Source organism: Protopterus annectens, chromosome 1.part2 (genome assembly GCF_019279795.1).
Source record: "Protopterus annectens isolate FY-2018-M chromosome 1.part2, PAN1.0, whole genome shotgun sequence".
Classification (NCBI taxonomy): Eukaryota; Metazoa; Chordata; order Ceratodontiformes; family Protopteridae; genus Protopterus; species Protopterus annectens.
In genome coordinates this window covers 611,039,909-611,059,750 of record NC_056727.1, presented here as the reverse complement: position 1 = coordinate 611,059,750, position 19,842 = coordinate 611,039,909, and the positions used below count along the sequence as shown (strand labels likewise).

The 19,842-nt window shown below is 41.5% G+C and overlaps 1 protein-coding gene across 1 annotated transcript in view; it reads left to right on the top strand.

Annotated features, from left to right (window-relative positions):
- Positions 1-19,842, top strand: part of LOC122792394 — a 431,766-nt gene that overhangs the window by 346,639 nt on the left and 65,285 nt on the right. The window contains exon 11 of the mRNA XM_044060182.1: positions 2,456-2,573. Coding sequence (XP_043916117.1) covers positions 2,456-2,573 — 118 coding nt within the window. The remainder of the gene's footprint in view (positions 1-2,455; positions 2,574-19,842) is intronic.

The window sequence follows — 19,842 nt, the reverse complement described above, 5'->3', positions numbered from 1 at the left end:
CAGGAAAGAAAGGCAAACAGAAATAAGTTCAGGCATAAAAAAATGGAATAATTAAATTATGTGTTTTCTGTATGTGATGTTTTAGTGTGCTGGATTACAGGGAAGGAAAATCACTTTTCGGGAAGAAAAACTTGATATTCAGGTGGCATTTTCCTTTAAGAAGATATTGTCATGGCATATATGCATACCCATAATGAAACAATTCAGGGCAGAGAATATTAAAATGGTGAATAACTTGCACTTGAAACTATCTAGAAAGAGAGTATTCGTACTAGTTTATAGTTCTACCCATGAAGAAAGATTATGTCAAAAGAGCTCATTTGGCAGAGTGGAGTCTGAAAACCCAAATCATTCTTCCAAGTAACAGAAGTGGAAAAAATACAAAGAGAGTTAGTGAGAGAGAGAGAGAGAGACCACAAGAGAGGGAGAGCTCAGTTTTAAGAATGAAGACTGCTAAGGGCAATACCAGAAAGGCTGTGTTGAGAGAGTGCAATAAGCAAAGAGAATAGGTTTGATGTGAAAGTAATTCGATAACAAGGAGTACTGTTAAGGTAAGAATGCATTAGAAGCTCATACATCAGTTATAGGGTAGTAGAATGTAAGTTTCTGTTTGTCAAGGAGCAAAATGTGAAACAAAATGCAGGAAAACTAAAAGACAGTGTGAACATGTAGTCCTTACTTATCATCAAAGTTTGTGGGCCAGATACAGAAACCTACTGCAACATGTACATAGCCATGTCCACATCAGGGTATGTTTTTTGTATTCATGAAGCACTCTTACATTGTGCTGCATAGTCCTCAAGTAGAGAAGACATGCAGCACCACAAAGAGCTTCCCTTGTGGCTGTGCATAATGCTAATAAGGCATTTTAGGAGAAAGGCATATGCTAATCAGCCATGTGCTCTGTCCCCGGAACTGCCCCTAGGAAGTCATCTACATGGCCAAGAAATTCAAGAAAGTACTCAACTGTGTAGATCAGCATAGCCATGCCCACCACATCACAGTAACAAGCACAGCCAAGAGGCCATGTTCAACCACAAATACGAACATGGTGAGGGGGAACCACTACACACCAGGGCTTACTGAAAAAGTGCCATAATGGCACCAGCATCAGAATGGGGATCAGGAGGTGGGGAGAAACACTGGATATGAGGGACAGTAATATTATAAAGTGCCATACTGGCACCACCCTTACTATGAGGATGAGAGGGGAGGATATGCACCATGCAATGCCATACCAGCACCAATGTTACTATGGGGACATGGGGTGTGGGGGCTATACACTTTACAGTGCCATACCAGCACCACTACTGATACACTGAATACCAGGAAAGAGTGTCCTAAGGTACAGAAATGCAGGATGGAGGTGGCACTGGACACACTCTTAGGTGCCGTAATGGCACCTGCTGGAGTGCTAGCATCAGTGGTGGGTGGGAATCAGTGAACCACCAGGGAATACATTGTTGTGATGGCAATAACATTACTACAGAGATTGAGGATGGGGGCAACCACTACACCACCAAGTCTAGCTCTTTAAAGTGCTGTAAAGGCACCTACAGTATAATGGGGATTGGAGGTTGGTGGGACATGCTAGACCACTAGGGCTGACTCTTGTAAAGTGCCATAATGGCACTAAAGTATTATGGGGGTGGGGGTGATCTCAAGAGGGTAGGGAGAAGCACACTGGCTATGTGAGAGTGACTGGAGGGGGATTCCACTGCCTACACAAGCAGCAAGGTACTACCGCAGTTTGTATGTCATCCATGATCTGCACATCTCAATATGACCTGTGATTCAAGAAACATGCAAATTAGCCAATAATAAGGTCTGACCTCAAAAAGGCTAACAAGTTCCCGAATCGCATTTGGGCATGTCATACTGGAAGGGCACCTATGGCTCACACTAAGGCCCTTAATAAAAAATAGATACAAAATTGACCATGTGATTATTTGTAATTTATTGTTTATTAGAAGGTAAGTGAACTAACAAAATATTTTTCAGTCATAAACCAGGTCACAGCAATATAAACCCTGTGAAGTAAAATAACAAAGTCTGTATATAAGGTAAATATTACATATTTTACTTCCTAGAGCTAGAAAGAAAGTTAATCAGTGCAATGCCACATGTACAAGTATGGCATAGAATTTGCATAGTGAATTAAATAACATTCCCAAGAACACAGGCATAGAAAAACAGTGACCTCAATATTCACAGTTGTACAGGCATAATAAACCAGCATCAGCCCAATTACTGTTTAGAAGGGCAAGAAAGACATACTGTTTAAATGTAAATGAATAAAAATACAACCCACCAAGATATTTTACTTGAGACTTGACTAACAGTATTTACTTTTGCAACACAAAGAGTTTGAAGATACCAGTAGGTTGTTTTGTTTTTGGTTGGCATACCATGATACATGTACAAAATAAGCATTTTTTTTTATTTTGCTCCTTAGTGTAAAAGCATCTACTCCATGTGACAGGTCTGCAGATGAGGTGTTAGTAAAAAATGCCCAAAACCTAATGCAGACTATTCTTCACACCATCCAGGCTGCAGAAGCAGCATGTATAAAGGTAAGATGACAATGAAAATTATGTATTTTGTGCCTTTTACAGTATAACTCTTTCTATGTTTCTTTATTTCACCTTTACACTCCATTTCGAACATCCTGACAGGTTTGCGTTGTGTATGTGTATAAAATTTTAGCTTCTGGTATTTAAGCCCCACATCTGAGCGGGTTTCTGCTTGTTTGAACCAAACTGAACTGAGGTGGGCTACCAGCCACAACACTGAGCTGAGATACCAGAGAACTAGAGGCTTCTGAACTTCCCAAAAACCACAAGTTGCCTGTTTTTTGCTTGATTATACTATTTATTGCACGTTTTATTACGTTTTGCTTATTTAATACTGTATTTTAATACTGTAAACTAAACTGCACTGTTTGTACTCCATTTGTCTGCCTTACTATGCCTGTTAAATTGTATTTTGTTGATGTTGTCACTGTTTGCAAAGCTTTATTTGCTATTTTCATTGTTTGTAAAGTACTGTAACTGTTGCTACTTTTCCCTGTTTGCAAAGCATCTGTTCCATTTGTTCTGTTTTCCCACCAAGCAGTGTTTTAAATAACTGATTTGTTTGGTGTTTAAAACACTCTTTAGTGTAGCCTTGTTCTTCTGCAATGTCTCACTGCTGTTTTTCTACTGTTCAAAACATTTTTTAGTGTTTCCCACCTAAATTAGTGTAGCTAGTAGCTGCAGCATAGTCCAGATAAAGGTTTGCTGCATTTTGGTCTGTTTGTAGTGCCTGTTGTATTCTGAGCACATTTTCCAAGACATCTTTGATTGGAAGGGGCCCTTCTGCACCCTTCTGAGAGAAGTGTGCTGACTGGAACCTGTCTGGTGAGGGGTGATTGATCTAGGGCTTGGAGTAAGCACCCTCATATATTCTTTTGAGTTTTTTAAAGTTTTTAAGTTTTTAGCTTCTGGTATTTAAGCCCCGCATTTGAGAAGGTTTCTGCTTGTTTGCAAGAAACGCAGCACTGCCACGCATATGTGCACCATAGCTGGACAGATAATCTCGACAATGTTTCCCTTAGATATACCTGTAGTACAGTAGTGTAGTTCTCATCTTTAGTACAGCTCCGGTCTAAGAAGTATTGTTAGTGAGCTGTGACCTATTAAACCACCAGCCAAAAACCCCATCAGAAATACCCATCTACAGAGCACCTCCTAGACCAGTCCTGAAAGCACTTTATTTGTGATAGCAGTTCCTCAAACCTAACAGTATGAACAGTTGGACTATCCTTGTTTCTCCTGCCAGCCATGTTGACTTGGGTCTCCTGAGGCAGTGTAGCAACTGCCTGATGTATACTGACAACCCTCTACTAATAACTCACTCTAGTACAGAGTGCAAGAGATGCATCTATACTAAGAATCTTGAACCCATGCTCTCTCGCACTCAAAACAGTAACACTGAAGAGGTTGTCAACTCACCCACCACTACTCATACACATAGTACGCATCCAACACATAAATCAACATACATGGAGGTTGTCTCAAAAAGCTTACTGAAACACCAGAGACCTCCAAAACAGAAGACTGCTACAACTAACACAGTTCCCACAGCACCCAAAACACATAGCAACACCAGTGTCTCACCTACCAAGCCCTTAAGGCGTAACACTCACAAAACAAATGTTCTTGTCACTGGAGACTCCACAGTGGGACACACGGATGTCCCACTCACAAGTTTAGATAAGGAGAAAGTCACGGTCAGCTGCCTGTCCAGTGCCAGGATTCGTCAGATCATGCATGCACTCAGGTCTCTCAACAATAAGTACCATTATGACTCTGTCATAGCTCATGTTGGAGTAATAAACCTGAGATGTACTTCACTGGACTATATGAAGAGAGACATGATTGAGTTCTCCGAGTATGTGTCCCAAACAGTATGCCCCTACCTTTGAGCAGCATATTACCCGCACCTAGAATGATGCCACAGTATAAACAAAAAACGATTTCAGTAATTGGCTTAGTTTTTGGTGTCATTCAAGGGGGATCTAGTTTCTGTCAGCCTGGGATGACATGATCGACAAACCTTGCTGGTTTGCTAGAGACAGTTTTGTATCACTAGGCTTTCAGCTACTGGCAAAGGCTCTTGCCTCCCCCATAGTGCCTTTTTTAGACAAGGTCTCAAAAACAAAATTACCGATGTGAAAATTGCCAGCCATAACAAAATAAGGGTTATGATGCTAAATGCTAGGAGCTTAAACCAAAAATGGCACACCCTGGAAGCACTGCTATCACTGGAGGACGTAGATGTCTGTGCAGTCACAGAAACCTGGTTTAGGGCCTCAGAGAGTACCCCAGCCTTGCAAGACTACAATGCCTTCCACACCTTCAGACCGCAAAATGAATATGTGAGAACCAAAGGAGGTGGTGTTTCTATCTATATTACAGATAAATTCACCTCCCGACTAGTTAGACTGGACAACTCCATGCTGTTACTCCAAGTTCAGATTACTGTGGGTAAGACCCCCATTCAAGTCATAGCTAGTTATAGACCCCCTCTATAGATCATGATGCACACACGGCCTACTTGACCAAACTGGAGTCAATCCAAATATTGCCAAACACTCTGGTCGTAAGGGATTTCAATTATCCCACCACCAGCTGGGAAACCTACTCTAGCCCTAACTCACTAGTGCAAAAGTTCCTTGACTTTGTTAACTCAAATACCCTGGAACAAATTGTTCAAACCCCAATAAAAGGAACAAACATACTAGATCTGGTCCTCACTAACATGTCAAACAGATGAACCACTACAACTGTCTGACCCTCATTAATTAAATCTGACAACAAATCAGTAGCCTTTGAACTGGCACTAACAGCAGAACTCATAAAGGGTGAAGTCAAACTAAAAAACTTCACCAAAGCAAACTATACCCTCCTAGGGGAAGGTATAAATGCATTCCAAGCTCCAACCCCAGCTGGAAGTAGTAACTACACCAAAGCTTACATTAAAGCCCTGTACAATCACTTGTATAAGTGTATACACACAGCTGTTCCAGACAGAATCAAAGTCAGAGCCACAAGTAAAAGCAAGCCACCCTGCTGGACATCTAGCATCAACAAACTTTACAACAAATGCAAAAATGTTGCTGTCTCAGAAAACTAAAGCGAGGCCCCAACAATGGAAAAGCACACTCCTCAGTCTCAACAGGTAAATAAGACAACATGTCAAATCCTCTAAGGGTAACTTTAAGAAAAACTTAGCAATCACAGCCAAGGATAACTATAAGCCCTTTTACAGCAACATACATAGCCTAAAGGGTAGGACCCAAGCATGTGCCAAATTAGTGACTAACGGTATCACACACACTAATCCTGCAGAGATAGCAAACCTGCTAGCAGACAGATTTGGCAAAAATTTCACTCCCTCATACCCTCCAAACTTATCACAAACCTTGCCTCCAACTTTATCCCCTGCCCTATATATCCAAAGAGCAGGCCAGTAAAGCCTTGTCTAAGGCAAAAAAAAAAACAGCCTCTGTGGGACCAGACAGTGTCCTGGGCTGTCTTCTAAACAAACTAAAACATGAACTGGCATCACCATTAAGTACCCTTATTCAATCATAGCCTAACCACAGTTTTTTTTTTCCTGTGGAATGGAGAACAGCAACAGTTATTCTCCTCCACAAAGGTGGCTTAGCAACAGACCCTGGAAATTATAGACTCATAAGTCTGACCAGCCTCATCTGTAAAACCATGGAACATATCATCATGGACCTCATAAATAAAAATAAAGGCGACCTCCAGATCCTAGATCCAACCCAATTCAGCTTCATCATGGGCAGATCCTGCCTGTTAACCTGGTGGATTTCTTTGAAAATGTGACCAGGGCCATTGACAAGGGCAAATCTGTGCACATAGCATACCTTGACTTGGCAAAGAAATTTGACACAATCCCACACTCAGGCATTACCAATAAACTTAGCAAACTGAATGTAAACCCCTTTGTTGGAAGATGGGTTGCCAACTTGCTCATACACCGATCACACATTATTAAAGTGGGTGACTCCACATCAGCCAGGAGACCTGTCACCAGTGGGGTGCAAAAGGGTCAGTGCTGGGCCCCCTATTGTTTGGTACATACTTCTCAGAAGTTCAGGCCAAACCTAAAGGGCTGTTGCCGAACAAGTTTGAGGACGAATGCAAACTGGGTGTAATTATTGAATCCCCAAATGATGTCAGTATACTTCAGGAGGGTCTTACACAGACCAACGACTGGTGTCTTAGTCACAGTCTCAAACTAAATGCAAAGAAATGCATTATCATTCCCTTCAGTAAAAACAATGTCTCTTCACACTATCAAATTAACAACAATACCCTATGTACCTATGAAGTGGTAAGAGATCTGGGATCACAAGTAGACTGCAATCTTAACTTTGGCCACTCACTATTAACTGGGAATCCTATATGACATCAAACGTACATGCACAGAGATTCCTGGATTTTGTAAACAAACTCCCTGGACCAGATGGTCAATACATCAACCAGGGGTGCAACCATACTGGATCTGGCCCTCACTAACATGGGAGACTGCTGCACACCCCCTACTGTAATGCCTTCCCTGGTAAGGTCAGACCAGAAAATGGTCTCCTTTGAAATAAAAAATAAAACCTGGACCCCAGCTAAACCGGATATATTCAGGAACTATTCTAAGGCTAACCACCTGCTATTAAGTGAAAACCTGGCAAAATTTCCAGCCCCCATAAACCCTGAGAACACTTCTGCCTGTGCAGAACTGTTCACAGAAACCCTGTACAAGCATGTTAATAGCTGCATAGAGGGAACAGTACCCACCAGGAAGAAGTACAAAACTAACTGAAAAAACAAGCCACCCTGGTGGAATTACAAAATCAATCAAATGTATAACAGGAGGAAGGAAATCATGGCAAAAATTAGGAGATGCAGCACCCTGCAGGATAAAAGCACTCTCATCAAGCTAAACAAACATCTCAGAGGACAAATAAAGTCTACCAAAGCCAAATTTGAGTTAAGTTTGGCCTCCCAGGCCAAGGACAACCACAAAGCATTCTTTAGCTATGTCTGCAACCTTAAAGGCAATACACAATTGTGTGCAGAGCTCATTGTAAATGGATCCACCTATTCTGAGCCAGAAGACATAGCAAACCTCCTGGCTGATAAATTTGGCTACAACTTTACACCTCTCTCCCCCTCAACCTTCCCTCAGGAAATATCATCAAATATTACTCCCCCTACTATCACTAGGTAACAAGTCCTTAATGCTCTCTCTAAGACCAAGAACACTGCATTAATCGGCCCAGACAATATCCCAGGATGCCTCCTAAATAGCATGAAATATGACCTATCAGGGCCTGTGGAATTACTGTTTAACTGTAGCCTCCAAACAGGCTTCGTACCTCACGAATGGAGAAAGGCAACAGTCATCCCTCAAAGGTGGGCCATCTACAGACCCTGGAAACTACAGACCCATAAGTCTCACTAGTCTTATATGTAACGCCACGGAAATAATTATCTTGGAGATGATCAATACAGATATGGTAAACCTCCAGAAACTGGACTCAACTCAGTTTGGTTTCGTCAAGGGCAGACCAAGGCTACTCAACCTGGTTGACATCTTTGAGAAGGTCACCAGTCACCAAAGCAATGGATGAGGGCAAAATCATTCACACTGCCTACCTTGATCTGGTCAAAGCATTTGACACAATACCCCACTCAGGCATTGTTGACAAACTCAAGAGGTTAGGTACAAACCCTTATGTCACCAGGAGGATAGCCAACTGGCTCACAGACAGGACCCAGGAAGTTAGAATTGGGGAGTCCACCTCTACAAAGATGCCAGTCATAATTGGAGTCCCTCAGGGATCAGCCCTTGGACCACTCCTTTTTGGCATTTACTTCTCATAAGTCAAGGCCAATGTCAGTGGTCTCTGGCTGACTAAATTTGCAGATGATTGTAAATTAGTAGCTTTCATTCAATCTCACACTGACACAAATATTCTCCAGGAGGGGCTGACACAAACAACTGGTGTCAGAGCCATGGATTAAAACTAAATGCCAAAAAATGCATAACTGTATCCTTTGGGAAGTCATCCATCCTTGGTAGCTATCATATTGACAACACACCCCTTAGAGATAGCCCAGTAGTCAGGGACTTAGGGACACACATAGATAGTAATGTAGCCTTTGGTCATCACGTGTCTACAGTGGTGAGGAAATCATTCTATGTTGCCAACCTATAAACAAAGGAATGGCATCTAAATCCAAGGAAGTCATTGTTCCACTATATTTGGTATTCATCAGACCTATCATTGAGTACAATGCCCCCTTTGGTATGCACCTAACCAGGCATATCCAACAACTGGAATGTCCACAGAAGTTGCTCACTAAAAGAATACAGGGCATAAGTAATATGTCCTATGCAGACCTCCTCAAGGCCCTATCCCTGTATTCTGCCTCCTACAGGCTTTTGAGGGGCAATCTATACCTGTCATATAGGGCATTATCAGACCCCACTCTGATGGACCTCCTGCATATCCACAAAACAAACAGTACCAGAATTACCCATTCTAAAGACTTAAACCTTGCCTATGATATAAATAGGACCTGGTGCAGAGATAGGTATGTATCCCAGAGACTACCCCATCTATGGAACAGGCTCCCCATCCATGTGAAGCAGAGTTCCTCCCTAACCCAATTCAAGTGCAGCATGGACAACTGGAGGGAAAACCAGAAATTCATCTCTGGTTTGGCACCCATGTCTCTAATGCAAACAGGTAACTTGTAAATGGTTCATCTCCCAGGCCCATATCAAGGGTACCAAAACTTGTCAGAGATTTGAGATGCATAGCTAGGCTTAAAAAGGCCTTATGGTCGTTAGCCTTGTAAACACCTATGAACCTACGAACCTATGTGTCTACTGTAGTAAGGAAGACTTTCTACATAGCATACTTGATTAGCAAAGGCATCACCTCTAGAGCAAAGGAGGTTATAAGCCTTCTATACTCGTCACTAATCAGGCCTATAATTGAGTATAATGCCCCTTTTGGCGTGTACCATACAAAACACCTGCAGCAATCGGAGAGACCTCAGACGTTTCTAATTAAAAAGATCAATGGAATCCAGCACATGCCTTACACATACTGACTAAAGTCCTGACACTATAATCAGTATCGTATAGACTTCTCAGGGGAGACTTATGCCTGGCTTAAAGCGCAATCTCCATCCCAAACCTAATGAATTTGCTGCACATCCATAAATCAATTGGGACTAGAGCTATTTCCAGGGACCTAAATATGCCCTGCAACTTGAGCAGGACATGCAGGAGGGACAGATTTGTCTCCCAGTGACTGCTGCATCTTTGGAATAGGCTGCCAATTCATGTGACGCAAAGTACATCTATGAACTGATCAAAAGAAACCTGGACAAGTGGATGGGGCACCATAAATTCTTACTGGGGATAGCACCCACAACTATCCTGGATATGGGCAGACTTTACTAAATACAATCCTGGGTATTGACTAGAGTATCTGTGGTATTACAGTGGGATGAAATGACAAGGCTTGAAATGACCTCCGGGTTGATAGCCTAGTAACCTCCTATGATCCTACGATCCTTTGAATTTATCAAGGTAAATCTGTCACCTAGTGTTGTGTGATCCATTGTGACTCTTAGCAGTTAAGAAGCACCCACCAAGAGGAGAAAACGCTGAGAGAAGAAAGGAGCCACTTTTGAGATTTTAAGTATTTTGCTTCAGATTATTTGTTAAGTTTTTCTGCATTGCCGCCTACTTTTGAGCATTTTCTGGCTTGTTAAACTTGATTTCTGTGTTGGTAACTGTATTTAGAACACAACCTAGAGCTGATTACTGAATTTCCTGCCTGCACTTATTTTTAAAATCGTTTTTTTCTTAAAACTTGCATTTTATCTGTCTCTGGCCTAGCACTCAAGTGTGGGGTCATTTACTGCACTGTTCTAACTTGTTGATACTTGTGAACCTCTGCTTTCCTTAAAAAAAACAAAAAAACTTGCTTTTTTCCCACTTTTCTGAGATTTAAAAAAGTTCAGTTACAGATTTGCTGTTCTGAACTGTTTGTAAGTTTTCTTGGAGGTCATTGTTTGCTTGGGCTAAAGGGAAGTCTCTGTGTTCATCAGTGGCAGTGATAAACATTGAGCAGCCTGCCTGCCCCTGTGGGAGTGGTTGCTGCCTTGAAACTGTAGTTTTATTGGCCATTTTGGGTCAATTCCTAACTCCTTGATCTCCCTCTCTTAAAACACGATTGCCTCGTGGTTTTGGCGTCTTTTTGGACTTGTTGGCTGTTGGTGAAGCACCCACCAAGAGGAGAAAACGCTGAGAGAAGAAAGGAGCCACTTTTGAGATTTTAAGTATTTTGCTTCAGATTATTTGTTAAGTTTTTCTGCATTGCCGCCTACTTTTGAGCATTTTCTGGCTTGTTAAACTTGATTTCTGTGTTGGCAACTGTATTTAGAACACAACCTAGAGCTGATTACTGAATTTCCTGCCTGCACTTATTTTTAAAATCGTTTTTTTCTTAAAACTTGCATTTTATCTGTCTCTGGCCTAGCACTCAAGTGTGGGGTCATTTACTGCACTGTTCTAACTTGTTGATACTTGTGAACCTCTGCTTTCCTTAAAAAACAAAAAAACTAAAAAATCTTGCTTTTTTCCCACTTTTCTGAGATTTAAAAAAGTTCAGTTACAGATTTGCTGTTCTGAACTGTTTGTAAGTTTCTTGGAGGCCATTGTTTGCTTGGACTAAAGGGAAGTCTCTGTGTTCATCAGTGGCAGTGATAAACATTGAGCAGCCTGCCTGCCCCTGTGGGAGTGGTTACTGCCTTGAAACTGTAGTTTTATTGGCCATTTTGGGTCAATTCCTAACTCCTTGATCTCCCTCTCTTAAAACCCTCTTTTGCGTGGTTTTGCCCGTTTTTGCGCATAGCGCAACATCGGGCAGCGCCGCCTAATTGGGTTTAAACTATTCCTGGCTCCACAAAGTCTGCTCTTCACTTTTTCCCTTAGAACTGCTCTATCTCTCAAATTAAACACCATATTCTCACTGGTCCAAATAAGTAATTTTACAAGTTAGCCCTAATAAACCATAAGCACTACTTACTCTTATACTCTCTATGATTACCTTGTCCCCTATTGGTCCATTTTAATTCAGTTCCCTATATTACTCTAGCATGTCCAAAGATCAGTCAATGGTTTCCTCTCCAGTCCAGCTGGTGAATCTGGGAATTTTGAGGCAATGTTACAACTGTCTCATGTACATGGACAACCCTCTCCTCCTCCAAACAGGTTCAAATATATGTGAATGATGCAACCATATAGCCAAACTGGAGGCTGAGCTCTCTCATCTCAAAACTGGTATAACCAGTCAGGAGGAGAAGGTAACCTTACACAACACAATTCCAGTATCACATAGTCCCACCACAACAGCAAACCAAACACATAAAAACACAAAAACATACTCGGAGGCTCTAAATAAAAATCCACCTAAGCAACAGAGACCTCAAAAGCAGACATCCAAGCAAACGCTACCCCAAAACAAAACACTTACAACACATAGCACACAAAGTCAGTGTGCCAAGCAGTCACAGCCCTTAAGGCTGAATAACACACCTGATACTCTTGTAATAGGTGACTTTATTGTCAAACACACTGACGTCCCGCTCACCAGGCTGAATAAAGAGAAGGTCACAGTGAGCTGCCTGTCGGGCGCTAGGATCTGCCACATAACGCAAGCACTCAGGTCACTCCAAAGCAAATACAAATATGACTCAGTCATTGTATATGCTGGCGTGAATGACCTGAGACGTACCTCCCTCGACTATATGAAAAGAGACATAGAGGAGCTTTCTGATCATGTAGCCCAGGCCGGTATGACCCTGACCTTGAGCAGCATCTTACCCTCACCTAGAATGATGCCACAGTATAAAGACAAAATGATCGATTTTAACAATTGGCTAAAATTTTGGTGTCATTCAAAGGGGATCCAGTGTCTGTCAGCCTGGGATGACATGCTCGACAACCCACGTTGCTTCGCTAGGGACGGCTTGCACCTGTCACCCCTGGGCTTTCGGATATTGGCAAAGGCTCTTGCCACCCCCATAGTGCCTTTTTTAGGCAAGGCTCAAAAGTCAAACCCACCTCCATAGACAGCACAAGGAACAAGAAACTAAGGGTAATGCTGCTAAACGCCAGAAGTCTTAACCTCAAGATGCATGCACTCAAAGCTCTCCTCAGTATGGAGAACATCGATATCAGTGCAGTGACAGAAACCTGGTTCAAGGCTCTAGAGAGCACCCCAGCATTACCAGGTTATACCTCATATCATGCTTTTCGGCCCCAAAACCCGGACCGAACCACAAAAGGAGGGGGAGTTTCCATATTTATCAAGGATATCCACACCTCCAGGTTAGTGGCATTGCACGAAGTATCGGATACCATCCATGTGCAACTGACAGTGGGCAAGACTGCTTTTCAGTTTATAGCATCCTACAGACCACCCTCTCAAAGTCAGGAATCCCACTCGGCTTTCCTGAAAACATTGGAGAACATGAAGAAATCTCCGAACACCATTATATTGGGCGACTTCAACTACCCAAACATAGACTGGGAGCATTACTCAAGCCCCAGCACCTTAGCCCAAAGGTTCCTGGAATTTATAAACTTAAATGCTATGGAACAACTAGTCACCACTCCCACAAGAGGGGAAAACATACTAGACCTGATCATTACCAACATGGGGACTCTATGCTCCATACCAGAAGTATATCCCTCATTGGTAAGATCAGACCATAAATTAATTTCACTGGATATCCACATCCCGACCCCACCCCCAGCCAAGAAAACCACAGTGAAAAACTTCTCAAAAGCTAACTTCACACTTCTCAAAACCGAAGTGGAATCCTTCAAGGCCCCAGGGCCAGTGGAAACTACGGACCAAACTGCAGAATCCTATATAAACGCATTCTACAGACATCTCCAGGAATGCATGGATCATGCTATCCCAAATAAAATCAAGACCCAATCATCCAAAGGCAGGCGTCCAGTCTGGTGGACCCCAGCCATAAATAAACTGTACAACAGAAGGAGGAAGCTACTACATGATAGAGCAAAATCCCTAAAAGGGAAGGCATCTCTGATCAGTACTAGCAAAAAATTACGATCCCTCATAAAATCCTCCAAGGCCAGCTTCGAGAGAAAAATTGCACAGGACACTAAAGACAATCATAAGGCTTTTTTCAGTTATGTTAGGAACCGCAACTCCCAGACTTGTTCTGAGTTGATTCTAAGCGACAAAAAATACACTGAACCCACAGACATCGCCAATATCCTGGCAGACAGGTTCAGTGCAAACTTCTCCACCCTCTCACCCCAAAAGAGCAAGTATCTATCCCGGCAGAGTGCAGCCTCCCAAACATCTCTGATGCTCAGGTGAAGGCCGCCCTCTCCACAGCAAAAAACACTGCTTCCATGGGACCAGATGGCGTCCCGGGTTGCGTCCTACATGAACTCCAAGAAGAACTAATCCCTCAAGTAAAACTGCTGTACAATCTCATCCTCACTACAGGATATGTGCCCAAAGAATGGCGTACAGCAACAGTGGTCCCACTCCACAAAGGCGGCGCCTCTGCGGACCCTGAAAACTATTGCCCCATAAGCCTGACTAGCCTAGTCTGCAAGGCTATGGAGAGGATCATCATGGAACTCATAAACAAAGACATTGGGGACCTACAGACAGTAGATCCTACCCAATTTGGCTTCGTCAAGGGCAGATCCTGCCTTTTGAACCTGGTCGACTTCTTCGAAACAGTCACCAAGGCCATAGATGAAGGGAAGGTAGTCCACACAGACTATCTGGACCTCGCAAAGGCATTTGACACAATACCCCACTCGGGCATCATAGATAAGCTATCCAGCCTAAATATAAACCCCTATGTCACAAGATGGGTCGCAAACTGGCTCAAAGACAGAACCCACAGAGTCAGAGTTGCTGGAGCCATGTCAGACTCGAAACCAATCACAAGTGGCGTCCCACAAGGTTCTGTCCTGGGACCTCTCTTGTTCGGTATTTACTTTTCTGAGGTACAGGCCAACGTGGGAGGACTATGGCTCACCAAGTTCGCAGATGACTGCAAACTGGACGCCATAATCGACTCTCCAGCTGACACAAACATCCTTCAAAAAGGTCTCGCAGAGACAGATAACTGGTGCCAGAGCCATGGTCTAAAGCTAAATGCCAAAAAGTGTATAGTCATACCCTTTGGCAAAAACAATGTGCCCACAAATTACCACATAGGTGGTAACCCATTAAGTACAGAGAAAGTAATTAGGGATCTGGGGACCCAAGTTGATAGCAATCTCTCCTTTGACAACCACATTGCCAAAGTGGTTAGAAAGACCTTCTACATAGCCCACCTCATCACGAAGGGTTTCACATCTAGATCAAGAGAGGAAATCGTGCCCCTTTATTCATCCCTCATCAGGCCCATCATAGAATACAATGCCCCTTTTGGGATGTACCTTACCCAACACCTGCAGCAATTAGAAAGACCCCAAAAGTACCTCATCAGGAGGATCAAGGGACTCAAACAGATGCCATATGCTGCTCGGTTAAAAAAACTCCAGCTCTACTCAGTTGCATACCGCCTACTTCGAGGCGATCTATGCCTGATATATAAAGCTATGTCCAACCCAGAATTAATGGACATGCTCCACCTCAGTAAATCTAAATCCCTTAGAGGCACGAGCTCGAGGGACTTGAACCTCAGCACAGAAATAAATAGAACATGCTGGAGGGACAGATTCATAACCCAGAGGCTCCCTTCGCTCTGGAATAGAATTCCAATTCATGTTAGGCAGAGCACCTCACTGACTCTCTTCAAGAAGAATCTTGATGAGTGGATGGGGGATCGTAGGTTTGTCCCGGGGATTACTTCCGTGTCACTATTAGACAGAGGCACAGTAAACTAAACTTTAAAAAGGGCACAGTATACTCAAATCAAGGGGTGGCATAAGCCAAACACAATCGGGTTAGGCTTATAAATGCCCCAGGGCAGATAACCTAGTATGAACCTATGAACCTAAGTCTTAAAAAGTGTAACTCTCCAGTCATTCTAATTAATTTCTATATAATTACATGACATTTCATGCAGAAAAAATGTTTTTGTCTATCAAGCCTGTTTAATTTGCAGCTTAAATACCAAAAGTACACCTTGATGTTCATATCTAGTCATTGCCACTCTTCTCTTCTTATCTGCTTTTGTTACAAAGACATGATTTCACTTTATACCTGCACCAGACCCTCCTAAAACCATACCTTATGTTCTCCCATCTCCAGCCATCCAGCACTGCAGTCCAAGCTGTGGCTACCTTTCGCCCAGTCTCACATGAGCATTTATTTGTGTCTCCATCCCCGCTACCTTCAAGAATGGCTGCAATGTATTCGTTCATCATTATTAAAGTGTCTCTCATAGTGCCCCCTTTTATTTGAAGAGACATCAGCCTCAGGTTTCCCCAAATGATCCTCACAGTGCCACTGCAGGTAACTTGCAACCATCCTGCATGTCCCTCAATTTGTTCTAGCATTCTTGAGGCTTTGTAAGCTGGCTTGAATCACACGTTTCTTCACACTAAAGTTATTTCCATCCATCTATGTACCGCCTGCAGCCTACACTGCCTCCAGTTATAGATATCAGTTTCATGCTTAAAGGTTGCACTTTTAATCTGATCTTTTGTAAACAGTGAGTAATTCTTGCTGAACAGATTTATTTTGACTTACACATCTTTGCAAAATACTTGTGACCTCTTCACAGCCTAATCCATCCATCCATCCACAACCCCTTTTTCACACTTTTGTACATGGAGTTGGGCTGATTTTAAAAACACTCTACGGCATCTTTCTTATGCCTATAACCACACCCAGTTTCTTCAGCTCTATTTCTAAATTCTGTGTTTATTTCTGGGTAACACCTAAACCAGGAGGTCATCTGTACTCACTTATTTCCTGCATCTTATCATTATTTTCACTGACAACTTTTATGTCAAACTTTTAAAGGTTTATACTTGTTTATTGATGATTGTATTGTTAAACATTATATTATTTGGAAAATAACAAATTATTTGAAAAAAAAAAAAAACTGTAAAAAAGTAATTTCCACAAAGACATCTAGTACTTTATCAAACTTCAGCTCTGATTCTCTTAATAAACTGCCTCTGATTTAATGGTGTTTGATACCATGCACAATTGTCTTATTAATGAATCATGTACATTTCACTCTTTATTTAAGCTCAGTCACATACGCATCTATTGATATCTGAGCCGGTTGAGCTCTAGTGAAAATAAATGTCTTAGACAGGGAAAATGCATGGAATCAGTGTCTCAGTACTGCTAACCTGACTTCTCTTTTTCCTCCCTCTTCAGGCCAAAAGTTTTAAATACATTTAACGCTTCTTTGCCTAAAACATGAAGGAACGTTGTGCATTAGACCTTTTCTGCATTCTACTCATTTATATTTGCATTGAAACTAAGGAAGGAAAAGCCAGTTAAGGTGGTGGATCTTGCAAAATTCTTAATCAGTATGCAGTGGATCCTAGTGGATAAAAGTCTCATAAGAAAGATTGCCCCACATTTTATTTTAATATTTTAGATAGAATCTTTTGGAAAATAATTGGTTTACAAGAATTCCACTTCATATTGATGAATTTTCCAGGATCTATTAGCGTAATTGGCTTTTCCTTCCTTAGTTTCACTTGTTGGTTACAGAGGAGCGTGATCACTTCCAATTAGTTTGAAAAGTCCAGATACTGACACTAGAAGCCATTTTGCAGTGCAATGCAGCTCATATTTCTGAATCTACTCTTTCTAATTCTTGGTCAAGTTACATGCAGCTTCAGAGACATCATTCTTTTGAGTAATGATAATATGTGCCAAAATGAGACTGGCAGTTCAATGGCCTTTTGAGAGAAATGTTAAAGAATGAAAGTAATGCATGCAAGAATAAAATACAAGATACTGCAAAATATTACAGTAAGATTCATTTCAACATTAGGAATGTGAACAGGTGAAAAACAATCTTTCTTCAAGAGTTTTACCTTTAAATATGGAAAACAAAACAGCTTGCTGTTGCATGTGGCTGTGATACCGTAGTAATATCTCATAGATGGAGGAAGCCATTTTTTGCTTTCTTGCAGCTACAGAAGTTTTATAGTCACTGGGCAGTAGGATGAAATATCTTTAGATGCCAAATTTAGCTTGGTATTTGATACCATGTAATATGTGTGTACAGGTGTAGGGCACAATGTCAGTTATAGCTGAAGAACAGGGCTGAAACATAGGATGCACATTGATCAGACGCTTTAGTCAGACTACTGAATATTTGGTAAGCATGCAACACCCACAATATACCATTAACTCCCTCTTAAAACTATAACTGCTTCATTACTACTATATACATATAAACTACACTTTCTGGAGTTATGCCAAATATCAGTCCCAAGTAATTTTGAATCTGCCACCAAACATCAGGTCGTCATTTCATAATGCAATGTACACCACATATTTACCAGTCTTTCCATGAAACAGTATTTCTTGAAATTCCTTAAGAACTATCAATACTCTGGTACTGTTTACTCCCCCAGCCTTCCTTTTAACTTTTCCTCCAAAGCCATCTTTCCATTTGTTTGCCATGAACATCAGCACCATGTTCCCCATTTTTCCTGTATTCCATGATTATTACACTTAGTATCATTCCATTTATCCCAGCATTTTAGTTGCAATCATTTTTGCCTATTTGGCCATCTTGATGTCTCTCTTCAAGTACAGGCTCCAAAACAGAACAAATCAATCACATGATGCCACAGCAGTTCACAGGATAATGGGAGGATGAAATTCCTTTCCACTTACTCATATCCTTGTCAGTGTACCCTAATATTCAGTTGTCCTTTACTATCACCTTCCTGCTTTGTTTACCATTTATGAATTCTGTTAGATCTCTGACTTGCTCTTTATTACCCAGTTGCACTCCTGTATTTTTCGAGGGTTCCTGCTTCTAAAGTTTGACACTTTGCATTGCTGTGATTTTAAATGCAGTTCTTACCCTTGAACAAACATAAGTTTGCTGTGTAATCTCCCTAAGAAGGTTCCCCTTTACTTCACTATTGACATTATCTTATTACTGTAATCAAAGAGACTTAACTTTCTTCTTATGCCCTTCACATGGATCATCCTAAAATCAGTTTATTTATGTAGGTCACATAGTCATCTACAGATCACCAGATGCTGAATCAGTCATAGATATACCATTAGTATTAAACCTTAACACCACAGCATAATAGCAAACCTGCAGTGGTTGAATTCTCAATCACAGGAAAAAAAATCTTGATTTGTGAATCATACCAAAGACCTGAACTTGTATCCTCCCATTGTCTATCACAACAAATTTTAGCCTCTACCTCAAAATTGCACCCCATGTTTAATATACTGGCCTATGGCTAGATCAGAGTCTTACTTTTGATGTCATATTAACAAAACCAGAGCAAAAAGTACATTGTAGTGCAGGGAGCTCCACCCGCAATTATGTTCTGATATTAGGAAAAGGACAGGCTTGTTAAGCACCTTTCAGCTGTCAGAAAGGTATGTAACAAGCCTTTTTAATCACCACTCACTACTATTAAGATTGGATCTCAACATGGGGATTGACAGCAGAGAGTGCCAGCTTGCAAAGAACATAAAATAAAATAACTTCAAAAGTTGTTAGATACTTTGTTCTGCCAATCTTATAAACATGAGTGGTAAAATGAAGTGTCTAATAGCATTTAAAGCAATTTGTTCTTCAGAGGGCACTTTGTTTCTGCCTGCTGTCTATTTGGTAGTGGTAAGTGCTTCATCAGTTTTTAAAGACTTTGAAAGCTGGTAAAACAGCTTGCGCTTCTGCACTTCTTTTTTCTGTAACTGGTACAAGGAGTGGAAAAAGCTCCATGCACTACAAAGAATTATGCTCAGGTTCATAGGTTGTTACTAAGGCTAACAACCACTAGGGCCCTTACAATACCTCTCAACTGTACAGATTTTCACAGAATGTCCAGATTTTTGCCTCATATTGTTGGCCCATTTCTCATAACTTGTGGTTTTCTGGCAAATTAGTGGCAAATCATTGAAGACTGAAGTTAGAAAATAATGACAGATATTTGAGTTTCAGACTTCATACCCTTCAGAAAATTCATGCTAATGCAAAACCATTTAGTCTATCAACTTTCTAAGTTTTTAGG